This window comes from Chaetodon auriga, chromosome 20 (genome assembly GCF_051107435.1).
Source record: "Chaetodon auriga isolate fChaAug3 chromosome 20, fChaAug3.hap1, whole genome shotgun sequence".
In the NCBI taxonomy this organism is placed as follows: Eukaryota; Metazoa; Chordata; class Actinopteri; order Chaetodontiformes; family Chaetodontidae; genus Chaetodon; species Chaetodon auriga.
This window is the reverse complement of record NC_135093.1, coordinates 11,459,251-11,485,846: the sequence shown is the minus strand read 5'-3', so window position 1 is coordinate 11,485,846 and position 26,596 is coordinate 11,459,251. Positions and strand designations below refer to the sequence as shown.

The window sequence follows — 26,596 nt, the reverse complement described above, 5'->3', positions numbered from 1 at the left end:
CTGAAAATGCCTTTGTCACTTTAAATCCTTGCCGTGTCTCAGTCGATGACATCATTGTCTGAGAACACATTACATCACCCCTTCCCAGGCTCTCTCTCTTAAAGACAGCACCACCTTATGTTTACTGAGCTACACACACAAACGTGCACATACACACACAGAGAGAAACCTGCTTATCTGTTTACAAATGTGATATCAATATCAATATGCATATTAATAACAGTCTTAATGAGATTCAATTTGATGTGTCGGCTGGTGAGATCATACTATGTGCTTGTAGTTACAAACAGGACAGCATCCAGAGATCTGGCCAATTCCACAAATGCATTACAGAGCCACAAGTTGGCGATTAGACGTAAAAACACCCCTGCCATGACTGAACTGGCATGCTTTTCCCACCACAATACACACAGTAAAGACAGTTCTGAATCCATTGTGTCTGTCTTTGACAAAGGCTCCAGTAATCATATCACAAATATACTATATGGCTGCAGCAAAATTTGGGAAGACCCTCAAAATAGTTGAATGTCTGTGAGTTATGTAAACTATATCAGTGACACTATTGCAAATAACGTTTGAGTGATTATAGACTATTTTTTGACAGCTGGGTTAGAATAATAATAGAAACATTAGCTTTCCTTGTGGTTTGAGGTTGGGCCTGCAGAGCAGATTGCAGATAAAGTGCTGCTTTATGACTTTGTGTGCATGTTGTTTATCACATAATACTCTGTTTCTACCAAATGACTGGATTTTGCCTCAAGCTGCTGCTGCTGCTGCAAAAAAAATGCAATGCGGGCTAGTGTCAAGCAAAATGTCTGTCAGTTAGTTTGCGCTCCTTTCTATTATAAATACACGCCGTATAATTAATCAGGTGTGTTGATTGGCCTGCGAGTGCGCGTGAGTGCGTGCGTGGCGCGCGCGTAAATCACAGAGATGCGGAGAATGCTGAGAGAATGTTTCTTTAAGACCCATTACCTTCCAATCCGACAGAGGGGGAGTCTGTGGTAAGGTGGCGTATCGTCTCTCTCCGCGTCCCCCCGTTTACATGTGGAGAAGAGAGACGAGGGGAAGGGGGGGAATAAAAGATATCACATATAGTAAGCTTCACTCTGGTTTCGGATGAGGGGCACGGACGCCGAGGTACGATCCGCGGGAGATGGACTTAAGGGATATTTAACATCAAACATGGACACTACAGGCTCCCCGCGATGACTGTGGTAAGGATGCAACTTCACACCGCCCCATCGCAACCCAGTTTCCGTTCAGAGGGAAAATGATGTGCATCGGAAGACGCAGAGGAGGAATATGCATGCACGAATGTAACGATAAAGGCGTGCGTGTGCGTGCATGTGTGTGATAACAAGTACCTAAGATTGTGTTGTCAAGGATAGAGGGGGGTGTATATGTGTGTGTGTGTGTGTGTGTGTGTGTGTGTGTGTGTGTGTGTGTGTGTGTGTGGAAGAGGAGGGAGGGGGATTACTATTTCAATAGAGGCATATGGGCTTATATTAGATGGACTGTGCATCGTTGCCTGCGTGTCAGTGTCGGGCATTGACAGGTGTGTTGGCTGCACACAGCACGATTTATTTAGGGCGCGCTTGCTCGCTCCCGTTTGCATACAGTTAGGTGAGGTGATAGCCACTCGAAAAGGAGAGAGAACGCGAGAGAGTCCTCATAAGATCATAAGATGCCACCGTAGATTGGCCTACTATTTGTTGCTTGTAATTAATCATGGCTGTAACTAAGTCCTCCGCCGCTGGGAGCTTTGTAGTCAAACCTCCCAGCTCGTCACACTGCTGTCACTGGGCCTATGGAGTTGATTAGCCTATAATTCCATAACGTCTGGAGAAGGCAGGCCCATTACTGAAAATGTGCGATGTGCATTTTTTTTTCTTTTGGCCATCTTTCTGATGTGATGCCTCCCATAGTTTTACTCCAGCATCATCTCTAAACGTGGATTTATCTTCCTCCTCGGCCTTTTTGAAAGCACGAAAGGCCAATTTGGAGATCACTCCAACACACAAGCTTTTTACTATAAGAATGTAGATCGGCGCGTGCGTGCGTGCCCGTGCGCGCTCGCGTGTCTGCCATCGAACGGTCTTTCCTCCATACATTGAGAAATGGAGGTGGCCACAGACTTGTCGAGCTGTCATCTGGAGGAGAGCCTCGTCATTTTGCCAGTAGCCCGGTGTGGCTGTGGATGCCAGCGCAAATAAAAGCGAGTTAGTCCCGGTGCTTTCATTCCCTCTGCCCAGCTGCCGACTATCACTTATCGATTCCAATGATGCGTTTCTTGGCCAGGGGGTACTGTTTCATGGTATTAGGAGGGGTGGTGGGGGGGGGGGGGGCGTTCATTATTAGTCGCGACATGTATATGTTCCGCTTTTATGGAAATGCCATGAATGCATCCGACGTGCGCGCATTCTTTTTCGCCGGGTGGGTGATCTGACATGTAAAAACCGATGGCGGAGACCCTCTTTCTCTAGTTGTAATTGTCGGAGCCTGCAAACCCCTCTCCCCGCCCCAGTGTCTGGTGGAGGAGAGCTGTTTTTGCTGCTCTCTCTCTCACACACACACACACAAACACACGCACCCAGCACACACAAGGCTATGACATTTTCCTTTGCCCGTTTTTTGGAGATGTTTAGTAACATGATACACAGCCTAATTTGAGGGGCCTTGTCCTAATTGGTCACATAAGCAGATGCTGTAAAGCCAGGCTGTCCACTCCAGGGTAGGCGGCTACGAGCAGGATTCAGTGTGACTCTGTAAGATGATGATGATAATGTGGGCAAACATAATATGAAAACACCCGCATGTGCACACACACACACACACACACAGACTTGACCAATTTCAGGATGGTGGCACTGTGACATGAGCTCTAAACCAATGCATCTAGTGCAGCTATTTGACGATGTAGCTGTGCGTTATAGAAAAATTCTCATTGTTTTCAGGCTGCTCTCACTGCAGTTAAGAAAAGTCTTCATGATAACTAGTCTACAGGGTTGTTTTAATGCACCAGACATGTAGCGCTCTTCCTTGTTTTCCAGTTCTCTCTCTCTCTCTCGGTTCCACACACACTCATAAACACACAGGTCCTGAAGCCCAGTGACCTCACAGCTGACGCTTCAGTCAAAACTGCAGGCTGCACAGTTATGTTTCGCCTGCACTGAACCAGGACTCCAGCAATGAATCCTTTGTTTTTCCAGCACAGACTCATCATATGACACAGTTGGAGTACAGTGGATGATTCATGTGAGCTGTGCAGTGATTGTTACAATATATACAATAGTCTTCAGTAATTACATTACCCTGTTTTCTGCTGCCCCTGCTGAGCTAATGAAGAGCTGCTGGTGGTGACAATGAGTAATTCCAAGATTAACCCAAGCTGGGTGGTTTAAAGTTTTTCGTCCAGGCCACCCTGTCTTAGCATTTCAGGTGTATCCATGCCTTGTACCCACTGTAGTCAGTTTCAGGAGGACATTTTGGGTAGTTTGGATCACAAAGTAGCATCAGTATATGAGCAACATCAGAGGTACTTGGCATTGTTTGACACAGCATGAGTATTTTTTTTTTAAAGATGCAAATAAGTGACACATTCAGACCTGATTCATCCATTCAGGGCTGTAGAGACAGCCACAAATGTGTTTTTCCCATTAAAAAGCAATAGATTTTTATATATTTCCTTTGAAAAATAGATATTGCTGAATGCTCGCGGAAGTCATTTTGATTATAGGTGATCTAAACCCTCCCAAAGAGGATGGCTTCATGTTATTTTTTTCCAAATCGTTTTTAATCTCCCAGACTTTGGCATAAAGTTTATCACTGTATGTTTTGTCTCTTTGGTAAAAGGTTTGGCACCATCACCTCTTGAATCAGAGCAGTCCTCAGTGCAACACAGACCTTTAGTGTGATCTTAATCAGTCAAGTGTCTTCCGTATGAGCTTTTCACATCTGAAGGTGCTCTACCACTCTTGAGTGTTGTCACATCTGGGTAAAAGTATAGCTCTGACGTTTGATGATGCCTGGGCTTTACCTTATCAGGTTTCCTCCTTTGTTAACGGATACAGTATGGTGTCATGATGCTTTACTACTGTATGCAGCCATCAGTGTGGCAGAGATTTTGAAACAGTTCTTTACTATGATTACATTTTGAACCCTTAATCTGTATTTTAAGGAAATTCAGTCCATGCCAGTTCAGTGTTGCATCAGTGATTATCCATCAGTGGAGCAGGGCAGGAAGCAAGTTGTTTTTTAGTGGGACACACAGTGAGGTTGCCAAGTACTCTCGCCAGCTCACCAGCATGAGGAGCTAATTCAGTATCTGTATCAGGCCTCCAATAACCAGCTAGCAGTCCCCATCTCTGGTCCTGGACGTCCCCATAATAATAATGAGAAAACTGGCAAGACTTGTTTTCACTGGTGCTCAGGCCTGTGTGCTAAATATGTTTGATTCATGAAATGGATGATTTTGGTTGGACAAAGAAATTCTTTATTACACTGCCCGGTCTCACTGACGTAAAGAAGCCTGCATGGGGCACTAAATCACTCCAAACCACTTAAAAGTATAAAGGCCAGTGCAAGCCCCCTGAGTATTATAGACTAGACAGTGAAGAATATGGGAGGAAAGAAAAGAGGGACACGAGGCCCTATAATAATGCTGATTGCCTGAATCCATACCGTTTTGGCCCACAGTTTGCAGTGTAAGCCAGAGGCCTCACCCAGTTAAGAACGTCCTTTAAGATATGCAGATGACTTACAACAAAACTGATTAAAGGAAGCTTTGCGGAATGAGATCACATATTTGAATGACAGTCACATACTGAGTGTTTTAGAAAAACTGAGAATGAGAGCAAATTTAACTTGTTGTAAATCACTAAGATGAACATTTCAACACTTTCATCAGTTAAAGTCACACTCTCTCATCTAGTGGCACATAGTGATACCTTAAAACAACATTCAATACTTTGAGAAATGTGCATATTCACTTTCTTCCTGAGCACATCCTCACCAGAAAAGCAGCCTTTCAGGCAGGTTAAGCCAGTTATTAGGACCCATGTTTATGTTTAGTGCTAGGTAGTGACCTCTAGTGGCTGTAATATTTAAGACAGGAACAAAGGAGGCAGTCAGGTGTGCAGTATAAAGAGCAAGAAAGTCTACATTTGAAGGAAAGTGGAGTGGATGGATTGGTCAAACAAACTCAGGAGACCACTGTTTGTGTCCCATGTGAAGCCAAAAGTCAACATTGACCCGTTTTAATTTCCAAAAAACTTATGTTACAGCACAAACATAACAGTAACAGACTTATTTTAAGTTGTCACACAGTGTAAAATCTTGTAGTTTACTATTCAATTTTTTTGTACACATGAAACAAACAAGATAGCATGTTAATTTCTAAGCTATAGAGGTGCTGGTAGACATTTTTTTGTTTTACTTTTGGGTGAAGCCAAGCTAGCTGTTTTCCCCTGTTTTCAGTCTTTGTGCTAAGCTAAGCTAGCTGCTGCTGGCCTTATTAACACACAGAATTCCAAGCAGCATGTGGTATTATTTGGACTATCTCTTAGCCGAAGAGCCTCATGCTTGTCTCCTAAAGACATTTCTTAAGTTGCATGCTTGTCAAATACACTGTTCTTATCATTCACAGTTACCTGAGATTCTAAAGGTTCAGAGTGGATGTATAAGATCCTTTATTGATCATTTTATTGTTGTTGTCATCACATCATTATACACTAAGTCACTGTACATTTTAAATTGTCAAAAATACTGATTCCAAATAAAGAGTTCCTCTCACATGTCCGTAGACTTACATTAGTCTGTATTGTCCTAAACTAGCAGCTCACTCTTGCAGTGTCCTCTCTCATTTGTTACATGCACAGTGAAGTTTATTGAGGGGGATCTAATGCAAGGCCTGCTCTCTTTTTCAGCTCTTACCCCGGTGCTGTGAGGAGCTCTGCCTCTTGGACACAATTTAGGAGCATCGGTCCTCCTTTATCCCTCCTTTCCTTCCCTATAACCCCTTCCCTTCCTCACCCTCGGCCAACCCGAGCCACTTGCAGAATGGCTTCCCCATAGATACTTCTTCCTCTTGCATAACGCAGGAACACATAAGCATTCTGATCACTTACCATGCAGGTTGGGACTTTGTGAAGGAAGACAAGTGAGCAAAGACATACAGAAGTGAGTGCTGGGGGAAAAAAAAACATAAAGGCAATAAACAAGTGGAAGATATGCAGACCAAAGGAATGATATTTTTGGAAAACTGAAGATGTAAAGATTTATATTTTGCACATCAAACTTTTAGTAGAAGCTCATAAAAACCCAGAGGCACGAAGACATTTTGCACGCACAATCTGCTCTTTAGTTTTCTTTATTAACTTGACACACACACACGCCACGATCTCATGATGATGTGCGAGGTGATGCCCACCATTTCTGAGGATGGGCGAAGTGGGACTGGTGGGGGCCCTTCCTCACCTGCCGGGGCGGGAGTCGGAGGCACCGGAGGTGCAATGGGAGGAGGAGGCTTCAGTGGGAGGGAGCCCAGAGGTGGAGGAGACGAAGGAGGCAGCACAGGGAACCTGGAGTCGTTAATGGTCAACATGCTGACGGAGAGGGAGAGGCTGCTGGAGAACCTGAGGGAGACGCAGGAGAGCCTGGGCACGGCTCAGCTCCGCCTCCGCGAGCTCGGACACGAAAAGGAGTCGCTTCAGAGGCAGCTATCTATCGCTTTGCCACAGGTACAACTGTGTGTATATGTGTGCTTGCAACCTGTGCATGTGTGCATGGAGGAATCGGTGTAGTTAGGAGGTGAAAGTGTGTGTTTTGGCTGATAGAGCAAGTGCGTTAAGTTCCTCCTTGTTGAGGTAACATTGTTTATCCTCTGTGCTATCAGCGTCTAGTTATGTGTGAGTGTGTTTTTCTGAGTGTGTATCATTGTGAAGCGAGCTCATGAGACAGTAAGCCTTTGCAGTGACAGTTCATGCAGAGAGACGCAGCCAGAAAGTGGATGCTAAATACTTCCCCGTCTACATCTTCAGAGTTCCCTCACTAATGTTGTTCTTACTAATGCAGAGGGGTTATGTTCCTATCATCTTCTGGCTGTTTAGTCTAAGTTGCATCCGCAATTTTCCTCTTATTGTGTAATTGGGTTTTATTATGTTTGTTGACCATGTTGTTAGTGGATGATTAATGACGCTGGAAGCTAATATTTGTTTGTGGCTTCAGCTTAACTTAAATGAATAGTTGATTCTCTTTAGTTTAGTGGGTGAAACTGCTCATCAATGATAACTGGAATCTGAAGATTTTATCCTACATTTAGAACAGTTTTCTCTTTTAACACTGGGACAAACCCCCAGCTCTGAATGTGTGTTGCAGTATGTACAGTTTCCTGTCACACATTATCAACTTTCAGGCCTGTATGTGAGGTCCTTTTATGTAGTCATTGTCATCGTTACAAGGTTTTGCACGTTTTTAGATCTTAATTTGATGTTAAAATGCTACTCTCATTATTCCTCAGGCAGCACATAACATGTCCATGTGTTGTTTTCCTGTTATTGCTTATCTGAGTTGGTGGATACAATATCATAGAAACCGTGGAAGCTAGTACAATACAATTTAGTATATTGGCCTCCCATTTCTCCTTAAATATTCCAAGACAATGACAAAACGACAGCCAAACTAACACATTGTTATCACCTCTGGAGCTGAAACAACTGGTTGATTAATACATAAATGATCGACAGGAAATCAGTCAGCAGCTACTTTGATGACTGGTTATGGCTTGAGTCTTTTTTCAAGCAAAAATGCCACACATTCAAAAACATTCAACAGCAAAACAAGTGATTCAAAGATGTCAGATACTTATCTCTGACATTTTATGGACTGAACAGTTGATGATTTAGTCAAGGGTGATCAACGGATTAGTCAATAATGAAAAAAATCACGAGTTGCATCCTAAAATACCTCTCTGATGCTATTTCAATGAACAGCTGAACATTATAAAGTCCACAGTGTCAATATTTGTTAAAGGGCTTCATCGCATTCGAATGCGCAGGTGTTTATGATATTGTCTACGGAACCTGTAAAGTGTTAAAGATTTACAGCTAACACCAGGCAAAAGCATTTCCAAATATGTATTTCTTATTTATATAACTCTGTTATATCTGTTTTCTTGCACGTCATAGATGGGGACCGCACACTCATTTAAATTAAGGGAGGCCAGAGCCCACAAGCACAGAGTGAGAGGAAATAGAAAAGAAACTATAAGGCCACAAGGGAAGCCAACTGAGAAGCTGACCCCTATCCAAACAAGAAAGAATCCCATAAGGCCAAGAGCCAATGGACCTACTGTGTCACCATCTGCATAGATCTCTGCCTCTTTCTCTCTTCCCTCTTCCATGCAAACACAGACCAGTTTCATGTGTCTGCCTTCAACTGTTTTTCAGTCATAAAGCAGGTAATCCTGACTGTAAACATCGACACACCATTGTCACAAACAGGAAAAGCCTCAAAGATGAAGGGTTCGCTGATGTTTAATGGACACATAAAGAAATAACGAACCACAGATTCTACCAGTGTTCTTTGCTGGTTCTTTTTGTTTAAGAAAGAGTAAGACACGCTCTCCTGTTTGGACTCCGTTTTAGCGTTAGGCAGGAGTTGCAAATGTATCCCCAGCGGCGTTGTACATGACATATCGATGCTGTGTTTTGGGGGTCTCTCTTGTGCATTCCAGTGCAGAGCCATTGTGTAACAGTGTGATGTAATCCATCCATGAATGCGAGTTCACAGAGGAGGATGAGCAGGAGAGAGTGGTGGTGGAAACTGTGTCAGTGATTTACATGATTATTATGTAGGTTTACATCATTTACAGCTCCCTACATCCCTGGTCTCAGGTGTTTCACAAAGTGTGTTTCTGGAGGCCTTTATATGTTTTTAGTGTATGCTGAGAGCAGCTGATTCTATTCAGTTTTCAGAGTCGTTCAGTTTGGCCACGTCTGGCCTGAATTATTTGCTCCTTTAAACTCTCATCATAGCTCAAGCTGGCTGAGCAGAGACCACTTAAACTATTAAAACCTTACATTTAAACAGTTTGTTTTCTGTGCCCCTGATCGCAGCTTGTGTGTTCCACAGGAGTTTGCTGTGTTGACTAAAGAGCTGAACGTTTGCCGGGAGCAGCTTCTGGAGAGGGAGGAGGAGATTGCTGAGCTCAAGGCGGAGAGAAACAACACACGTGTAAGATGTTTAGCGGCCATTTTGCTTATTAGCACTCTAACAGCCTCCGTGTTATCTTCCTCACCCATTGTGGTTGTGTGGGTGTGACACTGTTTCAGTTGCTTCTGGGTTTTTTTTTTTTCCTCCTTCTCTTCCTCTTTCTCCTGCACATTCTCTTTTCTCTTCGTGACTCCTTTTTATGTCCATATCTGCTTCCCTTATCTCTCCCACTCACTCCTTGTTCCTTTATGCTACCCGGCGCTCTTCTCACCACATAATTTCATCTCATTGTCACTCTTAAAACTCCCCACTCCTCTGCATCTTCTCTGTCTCTCACCCTTGTCCTCCCTTCCTCTATGTCTCTCTTATTCTCTTTCTCTCCTCATCCTCTGGGTCTCCTTTTCTTACCTCTGTTCAACTCTTTGCATTCACCTCCCCATCTCCTTCCCTTTCAACCCATTCCCTCCTGTAGTTGTTACTGGAACACCTGGAGTGTCTGGTGTCTCGCCACGAGCGCAGTCTGAGGATGACGGTGGTGAAAAGACAAGCCCAGTCCCCGGCAGGGGTCTCCAGTGAGGTGGAAGTCCTCAAGGCCCTCAAGTCCCTGTTTGAGCACCACAAGGCCCTGGATGAGAAGGTGGGTAAAACTGTATTATACTATTGTATTGTAGATCAGGGCCTGTATTTATCAAACGGCTTCTAGTGAAATTTGAAGATAAAAGTAAAACTATTTCACGTCCTATTCACAAAAGCATCATGGTTTATAGTCTATAGTAGTGTCTTTCAGCTCATGTTTTGTTGTTCAGGCCCTTAACTTTACAATTTTGGTTGACTGGCACCACTCTCATTAGTGCTGTTTTCCAACTCTGCAAATGCAGAAAAAACGCTCGTCTAGCTGACCTGGCACCAAAGGGCAGATAGACAGACAGTTAGCAGCTAGCTGGTGAACATATGAAAGCATTTAGCTGAAGAGACAGATATTTCCCTCGGCAGGTGGTGGAGCTCAAAGCAGAGCTTAAAGGAGAGTGACTATTGGACTTACATTCATCAGATGACCAGAGATATGATGTTAAATTTAAGCTGCTGTTGCTCTGTATCTGCTGGATGCATGAATAACCTGTCTGCTAACAAATTAGCCATATTAGCCCAAAAAGCATGTAAGTACTGTATTTACAGCTTGTTTCCACAGCAGCAAGTGGCCAAAAAAAAGTCAGTTATTGCAGGTTTGAGAGTAAAGGCTTGACTTGACTTGAGCTGAAAACAGTCCTATTAGCATAGCATATTAGACTCCTAGATGGCTGCAGTATGGCCATAGATATTTCAGCACTTGTTTTGTCTTGACTGTACAATATATCACTGGTTAAGGTGAAGTATAAATCAGAAAAGGGTAGATTTAGCTCACAAGTTGCAGCTAATTGGCACATACAAACACATATTCAATAGATGTTAAACCACTTAAAATAACAACATTTGAATAAACATAACAATGGGGCAAATGATAGGTAAATCCTCATTTGCTATTCCTGCTCTGAGCATGCATATGATCAAAAAGCAACCTCCGACACTTTGCTGCAAGTAGGAGTAAGTTACTCTTCACTCACTTTTATTCAGAAGCCGTCTCGATGATCACACACACAATGCTGATTTGGGATCAGCTGAATGGCAATGCAAGGTGCAGAAATACCTTTTTCACCTTTTGGCAAGAAATCCTATAGTGGTGTGGCCCCTTCTGAACTGTTTAATTGGCTCTGTGGCCTTGTAACTTTTTCTTGCTCTTTCTAGCAAGATTATCAGGAAGGTCAAGAAGAGGTAGTTCATTTAGGAGCTTAAAAAGGGCAAATCCATTCTTGCAATACAAATGCAGCTCAAACTGTTATTTGTTAATACTGTAATGGTCAGTCCAAGTATATAACTTCTACCCCACAGGTTCGAGAGAGGCTGCGTGTGGCCCTCGAGAGGGTGTCCATGTTAGAGGATCAACTTGCAGCTTCTTCTCAAGAGGTAAAATCCAATGAGAATGACTTTATGTGCCTCATGGATGCCTGGCGTGAAGAAAGAACATTCATTTGCATTGTCTGTTTGCCCATTTTGTCTCCCCCTTTCCAGGTAATCTCTTTAAGAGACCAAATTAAAAGACGTCAACAAGGGGTGGACGGCGGGAAAGATGTAAGGGAGGGTTTTATGCATGTTGGTTCCAGTTGTTTTTGTGTATGTGTTAGCGTCCAGAAAGTCAGTAGAAAAGTAGATGTATGGGTACCATGGTGTGTCTGTGGTTTTAACTCGGAGTCGTACTTCATCCACATGTCATTTGTTTCAGCTACACCCTCAACTGAGTCTAACCAATTATTTTTCTTCATCGCTCTCATTTTTTTCTATATTGTCGTCATTCCAGCGACTACCAAACGGCCCCTCCACTGGCCTGGAAGACAGCGAGCTTGAAAGACAGCGGGAAGGAGAGATAGAGCGGCAGAGAGCTGAACTCTCCCAGCTGAGGGAGAGACTGGCCCTCATGTGCCGGCAGGTGAGCATGTGGTTCTGTTTATCTGTCATCTGAGGACCATGTAAGGTTTGCAACTTAAGAGCGAGGACATTTTTGAGGACATCTTCACTTCTTTGAGGCGATATTTCACTGTTAGCATATGGTGTCAGTGTTTAATGTGAAATCAATCATCAACAATGAGTCAATCATTTGCAAGTTAACCTCTGAGCTTGCTGGCCTGAGAGATATTATATGAAGCTCAGTAATCGTATGTGTACATACAGCCACATGCGGAACAAAATATCCCACATCCGTCAACCTCAGAGACTAACCATTGTCTTTTAATGACTACACGGTGTTCTCTATCTATCTTCCTTTCCTTGGGGGTTTCTTTCTCTGCCTCTATCTTCTGAGAATTTAAAGTTGAAGGCCAACTATCACAGCTTCGCTTCTGATAACGTTTCACACCCGTTGGGAACCGACAGTAGAGCATTTTCACACAAGAAGCAGGAAAGGCCAAGTTTCACAGTGTGCACCCAGATATTAGACAGTATAACATAAGACAGAGCACATAATCATAAAACAATACGAGTATTATTTTCTATTACACAAAACTGAAATGTTTTAGTTACAACTGTAATATATAGTTATAATATCCATCTAATGCTCTGTTGAAATGATGTTAGCTTAATGACATTTTTACTTCATAGCAACAACACTGAGGTACAGTTAGGTGAAGCTGAGATGATTTGATTTTAAAATAATCAGGTAACGATTAGGGTTAAAATAATAGTTTAGGTAAGTGCTGATTGTTTAAGGGGTAGTTCAACATTTTGGGAAATATATTTATTGCGTAAAACCAAAACATGTGCTTTTTACTTCAGGCCAGCAAGCTTTCTACCCCTGTTTCCAGTCTTCATGCTAAGCTAAGCTAACTAGCTGTAACTTCATATTTACTGTAATTACATGAGAGTGGTATTGATCTTCCAGTAGAAGTCTTGGCAAGATAGCAAATAAGCACATTTACCAAAATGTTCAACAATTCCTTTGAAGTAATGGCTTTGGTTAGCATTGGGGACTGGATGCATTCAGTGAGGGTCCTCACAAGACTAGAAATACAAGCATATGTGTGCATTTCTGCCTTCAGCAGAGCAAAGCTATTCCTCAAGTATTTCCAACAGTATATCCCAAGAAGGAGGGGAACTACGCAGAGTATGTCAGCTTGTCTCCCTCTTCCCTCTTGTGGCCAGTTAGACTATTACAGTTGCTTTGAAAAGCTTTGAAAATGTATTATATAGTGTAGAATAAGACATCTTTTGAATGTAATCTGGGACATACTGCATCCATGTGTCTAGCAGAGTCTTGTGTAAGTAGTCATGATCATGTTTTGCTCTAAAAACCTTCTCTGTCTGATCAGAGGATGAAAGAACTGAAGGGAAAACTGAAAACTAAAAAGAGACATATGCTGTGTTTAGTTTACTGTGGGTTTGATGCGTCAGACTCTCATCATGTTACACTTATGTCAGTGATGTTTTTTACATTGACCAGACAGACATTGGCAATGAATCACTGTCATGTCTATTTACACTCTGTGCTGTGGTGGTTAACACTGACTCACGTAGGTTCAATTTGTGTCATCTTGTGTCCCTTCGTGGTGTCACGTCAGGTTGGGGAAATAGAGGAACAGCTTGCGGCCGCCAGGAGGGAGGTGACGAAGTCAGAGGAGGCCAATCAGAAGCTCCAAAGGGAAGTGAAAGAGGTCTGTAGGGCCAATCTGTCTCTTCCTGGCCAAGACCCTGGGCTCCCTCGATTCCCGGGGCTCCATGTGTATATTTGAACACAATGGGCATATGTTGGACAAGTCGTAATATGTATTATTTTGCAGGGTAATGAGACAGAAATTAAGAGAATTTAAACAGAGGTGGACTTATTGGTATACACAAGTCTAAAACAAATGCAGAAGAAATTGTAAAAAGACTCCTACAGTATTAAAATGTTCTACTTACACAGGTCACCCACCCTATCAATTTTTCTCCCTCTGTTAGGTATCTCTTACTGGCCATTAGATATGATATACAGTAAATATGTGATAAGATCTGTTATCTCATGTCTGTCATCATTGTCTGGACTGCACATCATCTTGTTTCATGGTACATATTTGCCTCCTCTAGGCCCTTTGCCAAAGGGAGGACATGGAGGAAAGGATTACAACACTAGAACGCAGGTAACCTTTGCTGAGTTTGAGGAATTTATTCTTAGTTTTAGTAAGAACTCACACCTTTTTTTTCCCCATCAACTGAAATGAACATAGCAGAAGGACCATATGTTTCACCTGTTGGATGGCAATGTGTTGCAAAGGTGTCCTGACACCTCTTTATACTGTTTTACATAATGACATTTGCATTACATTCTTACTAAGAATGCCAAAAGCTGACTTTCATGCGTTCAGTTTGTTTTAACGCCTTTTATTGCATTATCTTTGATTGATGATCCTTTCTAGCATCTTTTCCGTAGCATTATCTGTAAAATCAGCTAAATTTTAATTTTACCTGAAAGTGTCTGCATGCTTCCTCACAAGCTGCATACAGCCCCAGCAGCCTCCAGCAGGAGGGTCAGGCAGCTTCTACATTGCCTGAGAGGCAAAATCTGGGGCAAAAGTCCCCAAATAACTCCCTACTGCTTGTAAGGCTTAAATGTAGTGAGCCTACTGTCAGAACTGACGGCAACTCAGATGAGCATTTTAATGCTTTGATCAACTCAGAGCTTCTCCCATCTGGATTCTGTTGGTTGGACAGTAAGAGGGCACGGTTTAGTGGTATTTCAGCGAGTGAATTAAAATGAAACTGTGTAAGTGAGGGAGACAAAAATAAGATTTTGAAAAGCGAGGGGGACGTGTCCTCCCACTCCCTGGTGGGAAATTACACCCTTGCATATAATCACATATATCATGTTATGTTGGCTGAGAAGTGCAGCTCTAATGATTTCATGGTGGCTCGGTGTTGAATGCAGGTACCTCAGCGCCCAGAGGGAGGCGACTTCTCTACATGATATCAAAGACAAGCTGGAAAATGAGCTGGCCAGCAAAGAATCACTGCACAGACAGGTAAGGAGTGTCTCAAATAATCCAGCATCAACATGCAATGTGTGATAAAGTTATATGGTGGTATTTACAATTAAGGTACAATTATACTGTACGTTTCCATCTGTGCATCCAGAGTGAAGAGAAGAACAGACAGCTACAGGAACGTCTGGATGAGGCCAAGCAGAAGCTCCAGCAGACCCTCCAGAGGGCAGAGACTCTGCCTGAGATCGAGGCCCAGCTTGCCCAAAGGGTTGCTGCTCTCAACAAGGTACTTTGAATCAGAGGCAATAACATACTGTACTCTGTTATAACCTGCCTGTTACATTTGGTGCTGATAGCTACTTTTCAAGTTTGTGTTTATTTTACAGTCACCTTAACCCTGAATACGTGCTGTTATAGATCTATTTTCAGTCCATTTATGCATCAGCAACAGGCTGGTAGGAGCATCAGGGAATATTCCTGCTTCTTCTAATTTAGGCAGAGGAACGCCATGGAAACTTTGAGGAGCGTCTACGGCAAATGGAGGCTCAACTCGAGGAGAAGAACCAAGAGCTACAAAGGGTAACATAATTCATCTTACTCGACTTGGCTTCCAAATTTAAGTTTTGCTGCTGTCCTCTTACACTCTGTCTCGAGCACCTTCATCATGGACTCGCTTCATTTCAGGCAAGGCAGAGGGAGAAGATGAATGACGAACACAACAAACGCCTCTCAGATACAGTGGACAAGCTTCTGTCTGAGTCCAACGAGAGACTGCAGCTCCACCTCAAAGAGAGGATGGCAGCACTAGAGGAAAAGGTAACGAGAGGATAAATTAGTGCTGCAGAATATTTAGTGAGGCAATGGAAAATAAGAATGTTTTTAAAAGCTGTTAATTCCTCTGCTCTGCTAGAATGCTCTGTCAGAGGAACTATCCAATATGAAGAAAATCCAAGATGATCTTCTAGCTAATAAGGTATTATTATAAGCTATGTTATTTTATTCTCATGTTCTGCGCGTCCATGATCAGACTTTCAATCCAATTTACCCAGAAATTTACCCAACAAGAGATGTCATGTGGTTAGAAAATGATGTGATTAACAAATAGAGGTCGTTTTCCCTTGGGAGAAAAAAAAAAAGGCCAAATACCTTCTTTCCTCTTGCCTGCTTTAGGAGCAGCTCCTCGCTGAGCTGGAGCGAATCCAACTGGAGCTGGATCAGCTGAGAGGCCGGCCTGGCTCTTCTTATTCCAGGTTAGATACAATGAGCCTTTAAGGGTGTTTATTTCTACAATATGTCCTGCATGAAAGCAAACAAAAACGAAGCCTCTCAAGGGATGCTGTATGTACACTGCCCCTTCTGAGCACACATTTTGTTTACACTCCTGTTTAGGCGTAATTTACTTCCACTAATATCTGTAATACTGTACCTGGTGGGTGTATTTTTCCAGAGAATCCTGTCTGCAGCATTGTGACTGTCAAGTGATGTCTCATAACAAATGAATTCTTGATCTCACCATAGGGCGGGCAGCGTGAGCTCACTTCCCTCCACCCTCTTTCGAAGATCTCTTCCAGGGAGCGCCTCGGAGCTGCGGTACCCCCAGGGTGGAGGCTCGCTCCCGTCCGGCTACAGCAGCTCCTCTAGCGGAGTGGTGGTCAGGCGGGCACACCGTGGCCGGTGGGGGCCTCCTAGGGACGATAGCAACAAGGTGTTATCTCACACTGAGATAATGATGATGATTATGTTGTAATGATTTGTAACTAGTATAATAATGTCCTGCATCTGTCCCTCTAATTTTCCCTCTTCCCAGTATGGAGAGTGGGACAGCAGCACTATGCTGGGATTTGAGGGTGGCGTGGACGGAGGCTGCTCTGATGATGAGGATGACAGGGAGACTCTGTTCGGATCAGAGCTGCTCTCCCCCAGCGGACAGACAGATGTACAGACATTGGCCATCATGCTGCAGGAGCAACTGGAGGCCATCAACAAGGAGATTAAGTGAGTTTTATGTCAATTATGCTCTTTTACGAGACTAATTTGAGATGCTAAGTCCATTTGGGCAACCAGTATTTCAGCCTGCATTCAAAATTATGTGGGTATTCTGTTTTAAAGTTACAATACGCTTTAAAAATCTTCTTCTCCTCTCTCCTCTCGTCTCCTCTCAGGCTGATTCAGGAGGAAAAGGAGAGCACAGAGCTGAGGGCAGAAGAAATCGAGAGCCGAGTCAGCAGTGTGGCCCTCGATGCCTCCCCTCTTCCACCCTCCTCGCTGGGAGGTCGGGACAGCGTCGGGAGGGGTTACATGACTCCCTCCATCACCTCCTCCACGTTGGCGTCTCCCTCGCCACCCAGTTCTGGACATTCCACCCCCCGCCTGCCGCATTCCCCTGCCAGGGAGACTGACAGACAGGTGCTGAGTCAAAGTTGTGATATAAGCCACAAATGAGCTTAAAATGAGGATAATTCAGAGAGGGTGCTTTGTAAATTCACCCAAATCTTTCCACCCTGCAGAACAGCAAAGATGGTGAAGAATGCAGAGCACTCGCCCTGATTGACTCCACCCCTCCTCCCGTTCCTCGAGCCCTACGATTGGACAGAATGACGCACACTCACCCGGGCGCAGGCCTTGATGACCACCGTGAATTTCGCAGGTACTCTCCAGAAGGTTTATTTGTCCAACAAACAAGCCCTCAGATGCACTTTGTGTTTTTTCACTGTTTTTCCTTTCTCTGTCCTTTTAGTCTCTCTGCTGATGGTGTCACCACTGCAAGCCAGGATTCCCTCCACAAAGCCAGCAAAAAGAAAAGCATTAAGTCATCCATCGGTCGTCTTTTTGGCAAAAAGGAAAAGGGGAGGATCGGTGCACCTGGGCGCGAATCTGCCTCATTGGGTCAGTGACAGATTGGAAACTACTGGTTCACAATGCCATTTTGCTGTCTGACATGTATTTGTTTACAGTGAGGGAATTATCACCTACCTTCATAAGGTAATTGTTATTTTGAACCTTTGACCTTTCCAGCCTCAACACCCTCCGATGACCTGGGTTCAGCTGACCCACTGGGCCTGACTAAACTCGGGACTGGAACAGTGGAAAAAGACCGCCGCAGCAAAAAGAAGTGAGATCAGTCATCTTTTCGCATGCTTCTCATGTTATTCAGAGAGGCCACAGTCTGTTACTAACTGGCACAGCCTTTAGTAGAGGATGACACTAACCAGGCCCGGGGTTTTAATTCCAATGCTGCCAGTCATTTAACGAATATATGCCCTTGTGGTGCTTGGCAGAAATGTGATGGTATTTAACATATCAAGTTCAATGGAATTTTCTATTTATAAAAGAAGACAGTGGTAAAGTGAGATATGAAGAAATGAATCTCTGTCAAACTTCTGTTTTCCACTCTCCTTGCCAGGCACGACCTGTTAGAGGAAGCCTGTCGTCAGGGTCTGCCTTTCGCCTCATGGGACGGCCCGACTGTTGTTACGTGGCTTGAGGTACGTCATGGATAGTTGGATATAATGTGTCACTAATGAGTTTATATAGATTTCCAGCATCTTTACTAGTATAAATCTGAGGGTAGTAGGGTCAGGTTAGAGCTACACAGCCGGTTTGCAATGCTCACCTGATAGTTTGCGAAGTATCATCATTACAAGGGTCATCTTCTTTCTGTTTATCCAGCTGTGGGTGGGGATGCCGGCATGGTATGTGGCAGCGTGTCGGGCCAACGTGAAGAGCGGTGCCATTATGGCTAACCTGTCGGACACAGAGATCCAGAGGGAGATCGGCATCAGCAACCCTCTACACAGGCTCAAACTCCGCCTGGCCATCCAGGAAATGGTCTCCCTCACTAGTCCTTCTGCTCCTGCAAGCACTCGCTCTGTAAGGCTCAGTTAAAAAGCACAATGAATGTCCAAGTATCATCTAACAGAGTTCACACCGCTAGGACAAATTCATGCCTGTCAAGGAAGGAGGCTGATACTGCTTTTTTTAATGTCATTCCAGTCGACCAGTAATATTTGGATGACACATGCTGAGATGGAGTCTCTCACTGCTGCCACCAAGCCAGTAAGATTATTATTATTATTGTTATTTGTAGTAGTAGTAGTAGTAGTAGTAGTAGTATTAGTATTAATTATGACATTGATTTTATGGCTGTTGCACTTTTTTCATTTACATAAATGACAGTTCTGAAACAAACATTATTACAGTACTTTCTGTATTACTTGTAATATGTTTAATTGTTTTATGTTTTGGCCTCTTATTCTTATCAATATGATCAAAGGTCTCACATTGATGAGCTTTTTTCTTTTTCTTTGTCTCTAATTAGGCATGTTTGGCTACACCTTTCCCTCGCTATTCCCTCAAAATCTGTTTTGATGTAACGTTTTTCCAACTAATTCTCACTCACTAACAAAACTTTTCCTCCCTTTGCCCTCCCCTGCCTCTTCTTCTCCATTCTGCCCTGGCACTGATGCACCATAACACACACACACACACACACACACACACACACACACACACACACACACACACACACCCACATTCCCCCCTGGTGATCTTTCCCACTCTTTGCAACTCTCCGTCCCTTTTCTCTCTCGTTTCCTCTCTGCCTGAAGGAGCAGAAGGAGTTCAGCTGGGACCAGGTGAGTTTCTGGTGTTGCACAGGTGATCGTCACATAGTACAGTGTAATGTGACATTCATTAAACACCACCCGGTGTTAGATTCATTATTCAATCGAGAGCATAACTCACAGCGTTGCATTCCGAACACTATTTTTGCCGAACACATTCTCAAATGTGACGCGCTAGCGAGTGTGGTTACATAATGGCTCGTTCCCATACACTAACACAAACTGACAATTTGATTGGTAGTTTGAACTCCATTGTTCGTCATGTAAACTGTTGTTTATGAAGAGCCAGAGGTTGCACGCTTTAGCTGAGCCTGTTTTGCATCAGCTGAATGGCAAAACTGTGGCAAATCTGCCCCTCATCATATGGCTGTAATGAAAACCAGAAAGAGTCTGGGACCAGCACTGAGACCAACTGAGCAAAAATCACCAACATTTGAGCTATAAGGATTTTCCTTCAACAGTGACATTATGTCTCCTGACTGGGCATTAAATGGAGAATAAACTTTAGAATAATTTCAATCTAACCATAACACTTTCTAATAAAGCCTTTGCCAGGGTTTATCAGCTATAATTAATGGCTTTATTAATGGTTAGTAAGTCATTTGTGTAGGCTTTATAGTGGCTTTTGGGATGCCAGGTTGTAGCTCACTGTCCTCCAGTGTCTTTTGAGCTTTAATGCCTCCAGAAGTCCTTCAAATGGACTGTACATAAGTGATCATTGCTAAGAAGCTAATGTTAATTAAAGTTGTTAGTACATCTTATAAACCCTTTGTTAGGTGGCACCAATCTATCATAACTCAAAATCCAGGTCTAACTCTTATATATAGAGATCATGGACATTCCTGAAAAGGTACCACGTCTTTGCCACTTTGACCCACAATTCCCATGTTTCCAGTTGCCTGTGATGCATCAGCTGACACAGCTGAGGGATGTTTTACATGATAGCTGGTGGGCCAGCAGTGTATACACAGCGCTGCAGTGTATATAGAGTTCAGAGGAAGGAGAGACAACTGCAGACAAGAGGGACTTTCTTGGGACATATAGGTTGCACTGTTTTATTTAGCTTAACACTTGCATACTAGATAAACCATTTTTGTTTTTTGAGCACCTCATCTATCTTGTTGCACAACAGCATTAAACAGGACTTTACACATATATTGTCTGCCAAGGACCTTGGCATCAAAATACATAAAAAAAAACATGTTTGAAATTCAGGTCATAGTCTTAGATGTTACCAGTTTCAGGATTGTTTTGTGCTTTCTCCTCACCGTCCTCCAGATTCTGGCCTATGGAGACATGAACCATGAGTGGGTAGGAAACGAATGGCTGCCCAGTCTGGGTCTGCCCCAGTACCGCTCCTATTTCATGGAGTCACTGGTGGATGCCCGCATGCTGGATCACCTCACCAAGAAAGAACTGAGGGGCCAGCTGAAGATGGTGGACAGCTTCCACAGGTCTGAAAGAAAGATTCATGGGTTACTTGTGGTGTTAATACCTGCCAGCATTGATGAAAATTACAGTCATATGTCTTTCTCACATCCAGGGTGAGTCTTCACTATGGTATCATGTGCTTGAAGCGCTTGAACTATGACAGGAAGGAGCTGGAGAGGAGGAGGGATGAGAGTCAACACCAGAACCAAGGTGAGGCCTGTGGTTCAGCCATGATGCCAGAGCATACATTTACACTTAGAGAGCTGGTGATAACTGCCTGGGTCCTTCTCTGCAGATGTAATGGTGTGGTCCAACGAGCGAGTGATGTGTTGGGTGCAGTCAATCGGCCTGAAAGAATTTGCTGACAACCTATTAGAAAGCGGGGTGCACGGGGCCCTCCTGGCGCTTGATGACACCTTTGACTACACTGACTTGGCCCTCCTTCTCCAGATACCCAATCAGAACACACAGGTACTCCACAGCACACCACCTTTATTATCAACTTGCAGACCCTGACTGTAAAAAGAAACACCTCTGTTGAGAACTTATCTCACAACTGCTGTCACGAATTCTCATTGCCACACCTCCTGCTTGCCTAATGCCAAGATAATCCTAATCTTTAACTCTTAAATTATCTTGATTATAATCTTAAAGATGTGTTTGTCTATCGTTTGCAGGCGAGGCAGCTCCTAGAGAAGGAGTACAATGCTCTCATCTCCATGGGAACAGAGAGGAGGCCAGATGAGGTATGACAAAGCAGAGTGTCAGGAGAAAATCAATCAAGATAATCGCTCCTGCCAGGAGGCGGGAGCGTGTGTTGATTGTAACCACCACGACTAAGACTATTTTACTTAACAAAAGGGCCTTTGATCCAAACTTTTTGCCCGTTATTAAATATGTGACAGGATCATTTCCTTTCAGTGGTAAAAAATCCAACTGAAATATCTCTGTTCCTTACAAAGAGCCTTCATGGCATCAGTGCTTGTACCACTGCTGGCAAATTGTTGGCATGCCAAACTGGTTCAGCTGTGTTTACACAACTGCTAATTGCTTAGTTACAGCATCTAGGACTAAAAACTGTGCAACTGTGGTATACTGTCACAACAAATCCTGCTTTGTCAAATACTACTTTGTTAAACACCACTAATGCGTAATGAATAAGACCCAGAAATAGATGGCTTCTTCTGTGAGCGCTGTTATTTTTAGTCACTGGTGTTATTTCATGGTGTCTACAGGACGGCACAAAAACATTTACACGGTCACCATCATGGAGGAAGATGTTCAGGGAGAAGGACCTCCGCGGCGTGACCTCCGACTCCTCGGAAACGTTACCTGCCAACTTCCGTGCCTCGGCCATCTCGACCCCCTCGGTCACCCTGAGAAAAGTCCAGAGTGAAGGTGAGGCAGCTCACAGTGGCTGAATGAGCGTGAGAGCAGCACTCGGTGGCCTTGATCAGGCAGACAGTGGTTTCTTCCTGTTTAAACTAGTCATGCTGTGCACTAACAAAGTTAAACATGCTGAAATTAAAAATGTGTGACAGCAGCAGAAAATTTGTGTGACGTTAGCCTGCCGTTATTCGTTTATTTACGCTTCGCCCAAGTGAAAACAGTGGTGATGAAAATTCGGCAAAAGGTCAAAGCATTTTTGATGAATGAGTTTAAGACCTGAAGCATGAAAATCTGTTGTAAATGAGGACAAAAGAGAAACAACTACTAACCATGCAGTATTTTAGAGCAGACAGTCACTCACTGGTGCCCACTGTGCAAATCAGTTGTAATTATAGCACTTATTAACCAACCATATGGGCTTATTAGCTACAAATTGGGTGCCATTTATACTGCCATTTTTCAGAGACTCTTAAATTCCTTTCCTCAACGCTGGTTTCTGTCAATACCTGCTGTAGTACATTTAAAAGAGATTTAAACAATGTGATTATAATATGTTATCCTTTGGCATAAACGTTTTGTGGTCGTGTTCTCATCATCTGGTAAGAGTTTGAGAGCAGAGGCTGTTATGCTGGCGAACTGCTTGCGTCACGCTCCGGCATCAGAGATTTCCACCAGAGCCGATTGTATTCGCAACCTGTGTTGTGGGAAAATTAAATCCAAAACAGAAACATGCAAACCGGGTTATTGTGAGGAGGATTTGTTGCCATGTTATGGCTTCCAGTTATGTTTGGATTCAAGTGTCCCAGAGAGGCTGGTCTTTCAGAAATGAGGAAATACGGGAAGTACAGTCAGCTGAGGCACCGGCAGCTTGTTTTAATGTCAGGGCTTTCCATGTCATCTGTACAACTGACTGATGGAATTTAGGTGGAACATCTGTTTAGCAGTGTGACATTACGGGTAATTTCAACATGTCAGTCGGATCTAAACAGCAAGACAAATCCAAGGAAACTGTGACACACAGTTCTGGGCTGACACCACCTGTGTCACTTTGCTTTACATGCTTATTCTTGCAGACAGGAGAATAATACCACTCTCTTGCCTATACAGTAAATATGAACTCACAAACAGCAGCTGGTTAGTTTAGCTTAGCACTGAGACTCAATGTAAGGGTAAACAGTTAGCCTGGCTCGGTCCAAAGGTGGCAAAAACTGCCTACCAGCACTTCTAAACACATTTAATAAAATTAGTACGGCTAAGTGTTTTCCCATGTTTCCAGTTTTTTTGCTAAGATAAGCTAAGATAACCAGCTGCTGCTGTTGACTTCCTATTGACCATAGAGGCAAGCGAGTGGTGTTAATCTCCTACTGTCTGCAAGAATAAGCATATAAACTATAAATCATTTAGCTCACTAGAGCTACGTAAGCTTTTCATCCTTACAGTCAATCTTTGTGCTAAGCTAAGCTAACAATCTGCTGACAGTAGCTTCATATTTACAGCACAGACGATCAATCATGTTGTAATCAGCAAGAAAGCAAATATTGTGCGTTCGCTTTCCCACAAACATGTTTCGTTGTTTATACAGACTTGCTGAAATTAATATCCTCAGGAAGCAAAATGTGGCCTTTCAGAATAAAATACCAACACTATTCCTCACAATAGGTAGAACTAAAGAAGCCTTTTGGCAAAATGTCTTGAATCAAAACTACAGTTCATGGATTTTGATTCAACTTCCAAATGTTTTAGTGGCTTTTAGAATCCAGTGTTTGTTCCATTACAATGAGAACCGAAAACCTACTAACCATAGTTTCTAGGTTTGCTTGAGTCAAATATCCACATTATATTTACATTTACTAATTATTCTATTCTGTCCGTCAGTAAACTCTGGTCCGAGAGGAGAGTCGGGGTCCGTGAGAACATATTCCTGCTAAAAGATAAGCACACCAGGTGAGAAAAGCACCCGATTGTATCTGTAGTTAAAAATAGCTTGTGTGAACACCAAATCAGACATCTCACCTCAGCAGGAGCTGTTACGCTTCTTTAAGTCTGCTTTATTCTATTTTGTAGAACCCCACCTCCATCCTTACCTGAGGAAAAAACACATTTTTGAAGAAAAAAAAAAAAGTGAGGATCAAAATCAAAAATGGACACTAGAAGATGACCAACAACGTTTGAGGCAGACGTCTCGAAGAATCAAAGACACTGAGTGAATGATTTCTGAAAAGATGATTAAAATAATGAGTGAATGTCTGTTTATCCATCTGTTTCTCTCTCTCTCTCTCTCTCTCTCTCTCTCTCTCTCTCTCTCTCTCTCTCCATCTTGATCCATAGTTGTGGCATGATGCTGTTTGATTCTGTAGAAAGTGGCCTGTAGAAAGTGACCATTGCCTATCGTGAATACATCCTCTGTTTTTGAGTGTGAGATGGCAATATTGACACAATGAATTTATAGTTTTCAAATTGGAAACTGCATCCCTGCTCGGATCAAGAGAACGACACCCCAACACACATCCTTGCAGGTGATCTTACTCTGATGTAGACTGATGATAGAACATACTAGGAACACCACAACACAGTAGGGTTTTGGGAGAGGGAGCTTCAAAGGGAGAGTGGAAGTGTACACAGGGGAGATGAAACGTATGTTCTTAAGCCATAAAAGACATGAGATGCACAAATGTGAATAGGACAGACAATGAGACAATTAGCAAAGTGCTTTATGACAAAATCCTGTTCAAACTGGGAAAAAAAAGAGTTAAGCATTTGTGTTAATATGCATGCCAAAATCAACCATTTTAGAGTGAACGTCATGATATCAATCATCTAATGATGTGAAAGCTTGGGTCAGGACTTTGTAAAATGTGTGTATTTTATTTTTATCATTTTTTTATGATAACTGCTATTGTATGTATGTATGTATGTATGTACAGTATGTATGTGTGTGTATTAAACTGTACGTTCATTTCATACTTAGTTTTAAGACTGACTGTAATTTCATTTTAGGTCGAAAAAGGAAATATGTTTTAAATTATGGACATTTAAGATATGCTACTTGTATGTGTACATTTTGAAAAAAAAAAAACAAACAACAAATTGTGTTATGATTTAACTTCATATTATTGGAGAGTAGTGATGATAATTGAATATAATATGATAACAATAATGATAATGATTGTAAAAGCTGTAATTAAAAAACATACCTGTAAAATGCTACTGAAGGAGTTCTTTGCAGTTTCCCCTCACACGGAGCGCTCACAGAAGATCACAGGTAGGTGGCTGCGATGGAGCGATCAGTCATCCATCAGAGTGTGAACCATTAAAATGTAGATACTCAGTTTATCCTTGAACTGTCTGCTTCAGCTTCAACACATTACAGTTAAACTCTGCTGTCAGGGACATAAATAAGACCGATAAAGTAACAAGAGAGGTGGAGCAAAGGGGTTCAGGGTGGGGGTATAATCATGTCTTTACCTTTTATTTAATTGTTTAATGGAGTGTATAGTTTAGGGTGGAGAGGACACGCATACTGAAAATACAACACCTCTATTAGACCACAGTTTAAGACTACATTTATTTCATAATATTGGGCTCCTTGTCAGTAGTTGCAGCTCTTTATTATCAATGCATGACAGCAAAGAAAATGAGTCAGCCGTATTCTTCTAGGCACAATGTATACCGCTTGTTTCCACTCAGTCGAGGGTGAATTGATCGCCACAGGACTGGAGAAGAGCCAAAACAGGAAGAGGAAACCCCAGAGCTTTTCAGACATGGCAAAGGTTATTAATAGCATGGTGGTTATATTCTAAACAGGTGATAGATGAATGAAAGAAAGGGGGAATGTTGTTTCAGACAAGCCGGCAAATTATGTTAAGAGGTTAAAATAAGCTCCACCTCAACCAACTGCCACACTGAAGTGCAGCTAACATGTTAGTGCATCAAGAAAAAAAAATGTTTGAACATTATAATAACACGGACAGGGGCGATTCTGCATAACGAGTGTTCTTAGTTTTAATACTACACATTTCTCCACAGGTGCTTGATGGCAACAGTAGTACTAGTAGTATCTCTATCTCCTAGTTGGGAACTTTTGTTTCTTTCTTTTTTTTTTCCAGAATACAAAAGTAAAAGACAGAAGAGTCAGAAGGCAGAAAGACAAATCCAGCCTCACCTACTATCTCAGTATGCTCCAGTGAGGACATCCAGGATGCAGCAAAAGCAGACCTGACCTCTGACCTTCTGGAGTTGGTTAGTAGTGTGGACATCATGTCAGAGACCAAAAACTTTGTCCCCCACTGCCTCATTTCAACTAGAGGAGCGTTGTGAAGTGAGCTCTGCTGTCTCCAGTGTCACAAACATGGACTCACCACCAGCACCCTCAGGACAGGATGGTCCTGAGTCCTGGTC

At 42.9% G+C, this 26,596-nt stretch overlaps 1 protein-coding gene across 2 annotated transcripts; it reads left to right on the top strand.

Moving 5' to 3' along the window:
• The first annotated feature begins 922 nt into the window (after positions 1–922).
• LOC143339106 (liprin-alpha-3-like) lies at positions 923–25,405 on the top strand. Of its 2 annotated transcripts, XM_076760128.1 has the most exons (32): positions 923–1,217; positions 5,928–6,740; positions 9,133–9,234; positions 9,686–9,850; positions 11,140–11,214; positions 11,320–11,379; positions 11,606–11,734; positions 13,359–13,451; positions 13,864–13,916; positions 14,702–14,795; positions 14,908–15,042; positions 15,252–15,335; positions 15,441–15,572; positions 15,667–15,729; positions 15,927–16,006; positions 16,275–16,461; positions 16,564–16,751; positions 16,919–17,162; positions 17,264–17,403; positions 17,494–17,642; positions 17,772–17,868; positions 18,160–18,241; positions 18,426–18,626; positions 18,750–18,812; positions 19,364–19,390; positions 20,657–20,832; positions 20,922–21,019; positions 21,105–21,280; positions 21,487–21,555; positions 22,045–22,207; positions 24,074–24,142; positions 24,263–25,405. In XM_076760128.1, exons 2-31 carry the CDS (start codon positions 6,405–6,407, stop codon positions 24,124–24,126), a joined length of 3,714 nt encoding a protein of 1,237 aa, XP_076616243.1. In that variant the 5' UTR covers positions 923–1,217; positions 5,928–6,404; the 3' UTR covers positions 24,127–24,142; positions 24,263–25,405. The 2 variants fall into 2 exon arrangements, with proteins under 2 accessions (XP_076616243.1, XP_076616244.1); XM_076760129.1 differs by lacking the exon at positions 11,320–11,379.
• The last annotated feature ends 1,191 nt before the right edge of the window (positions 25,406–26,596 follow it).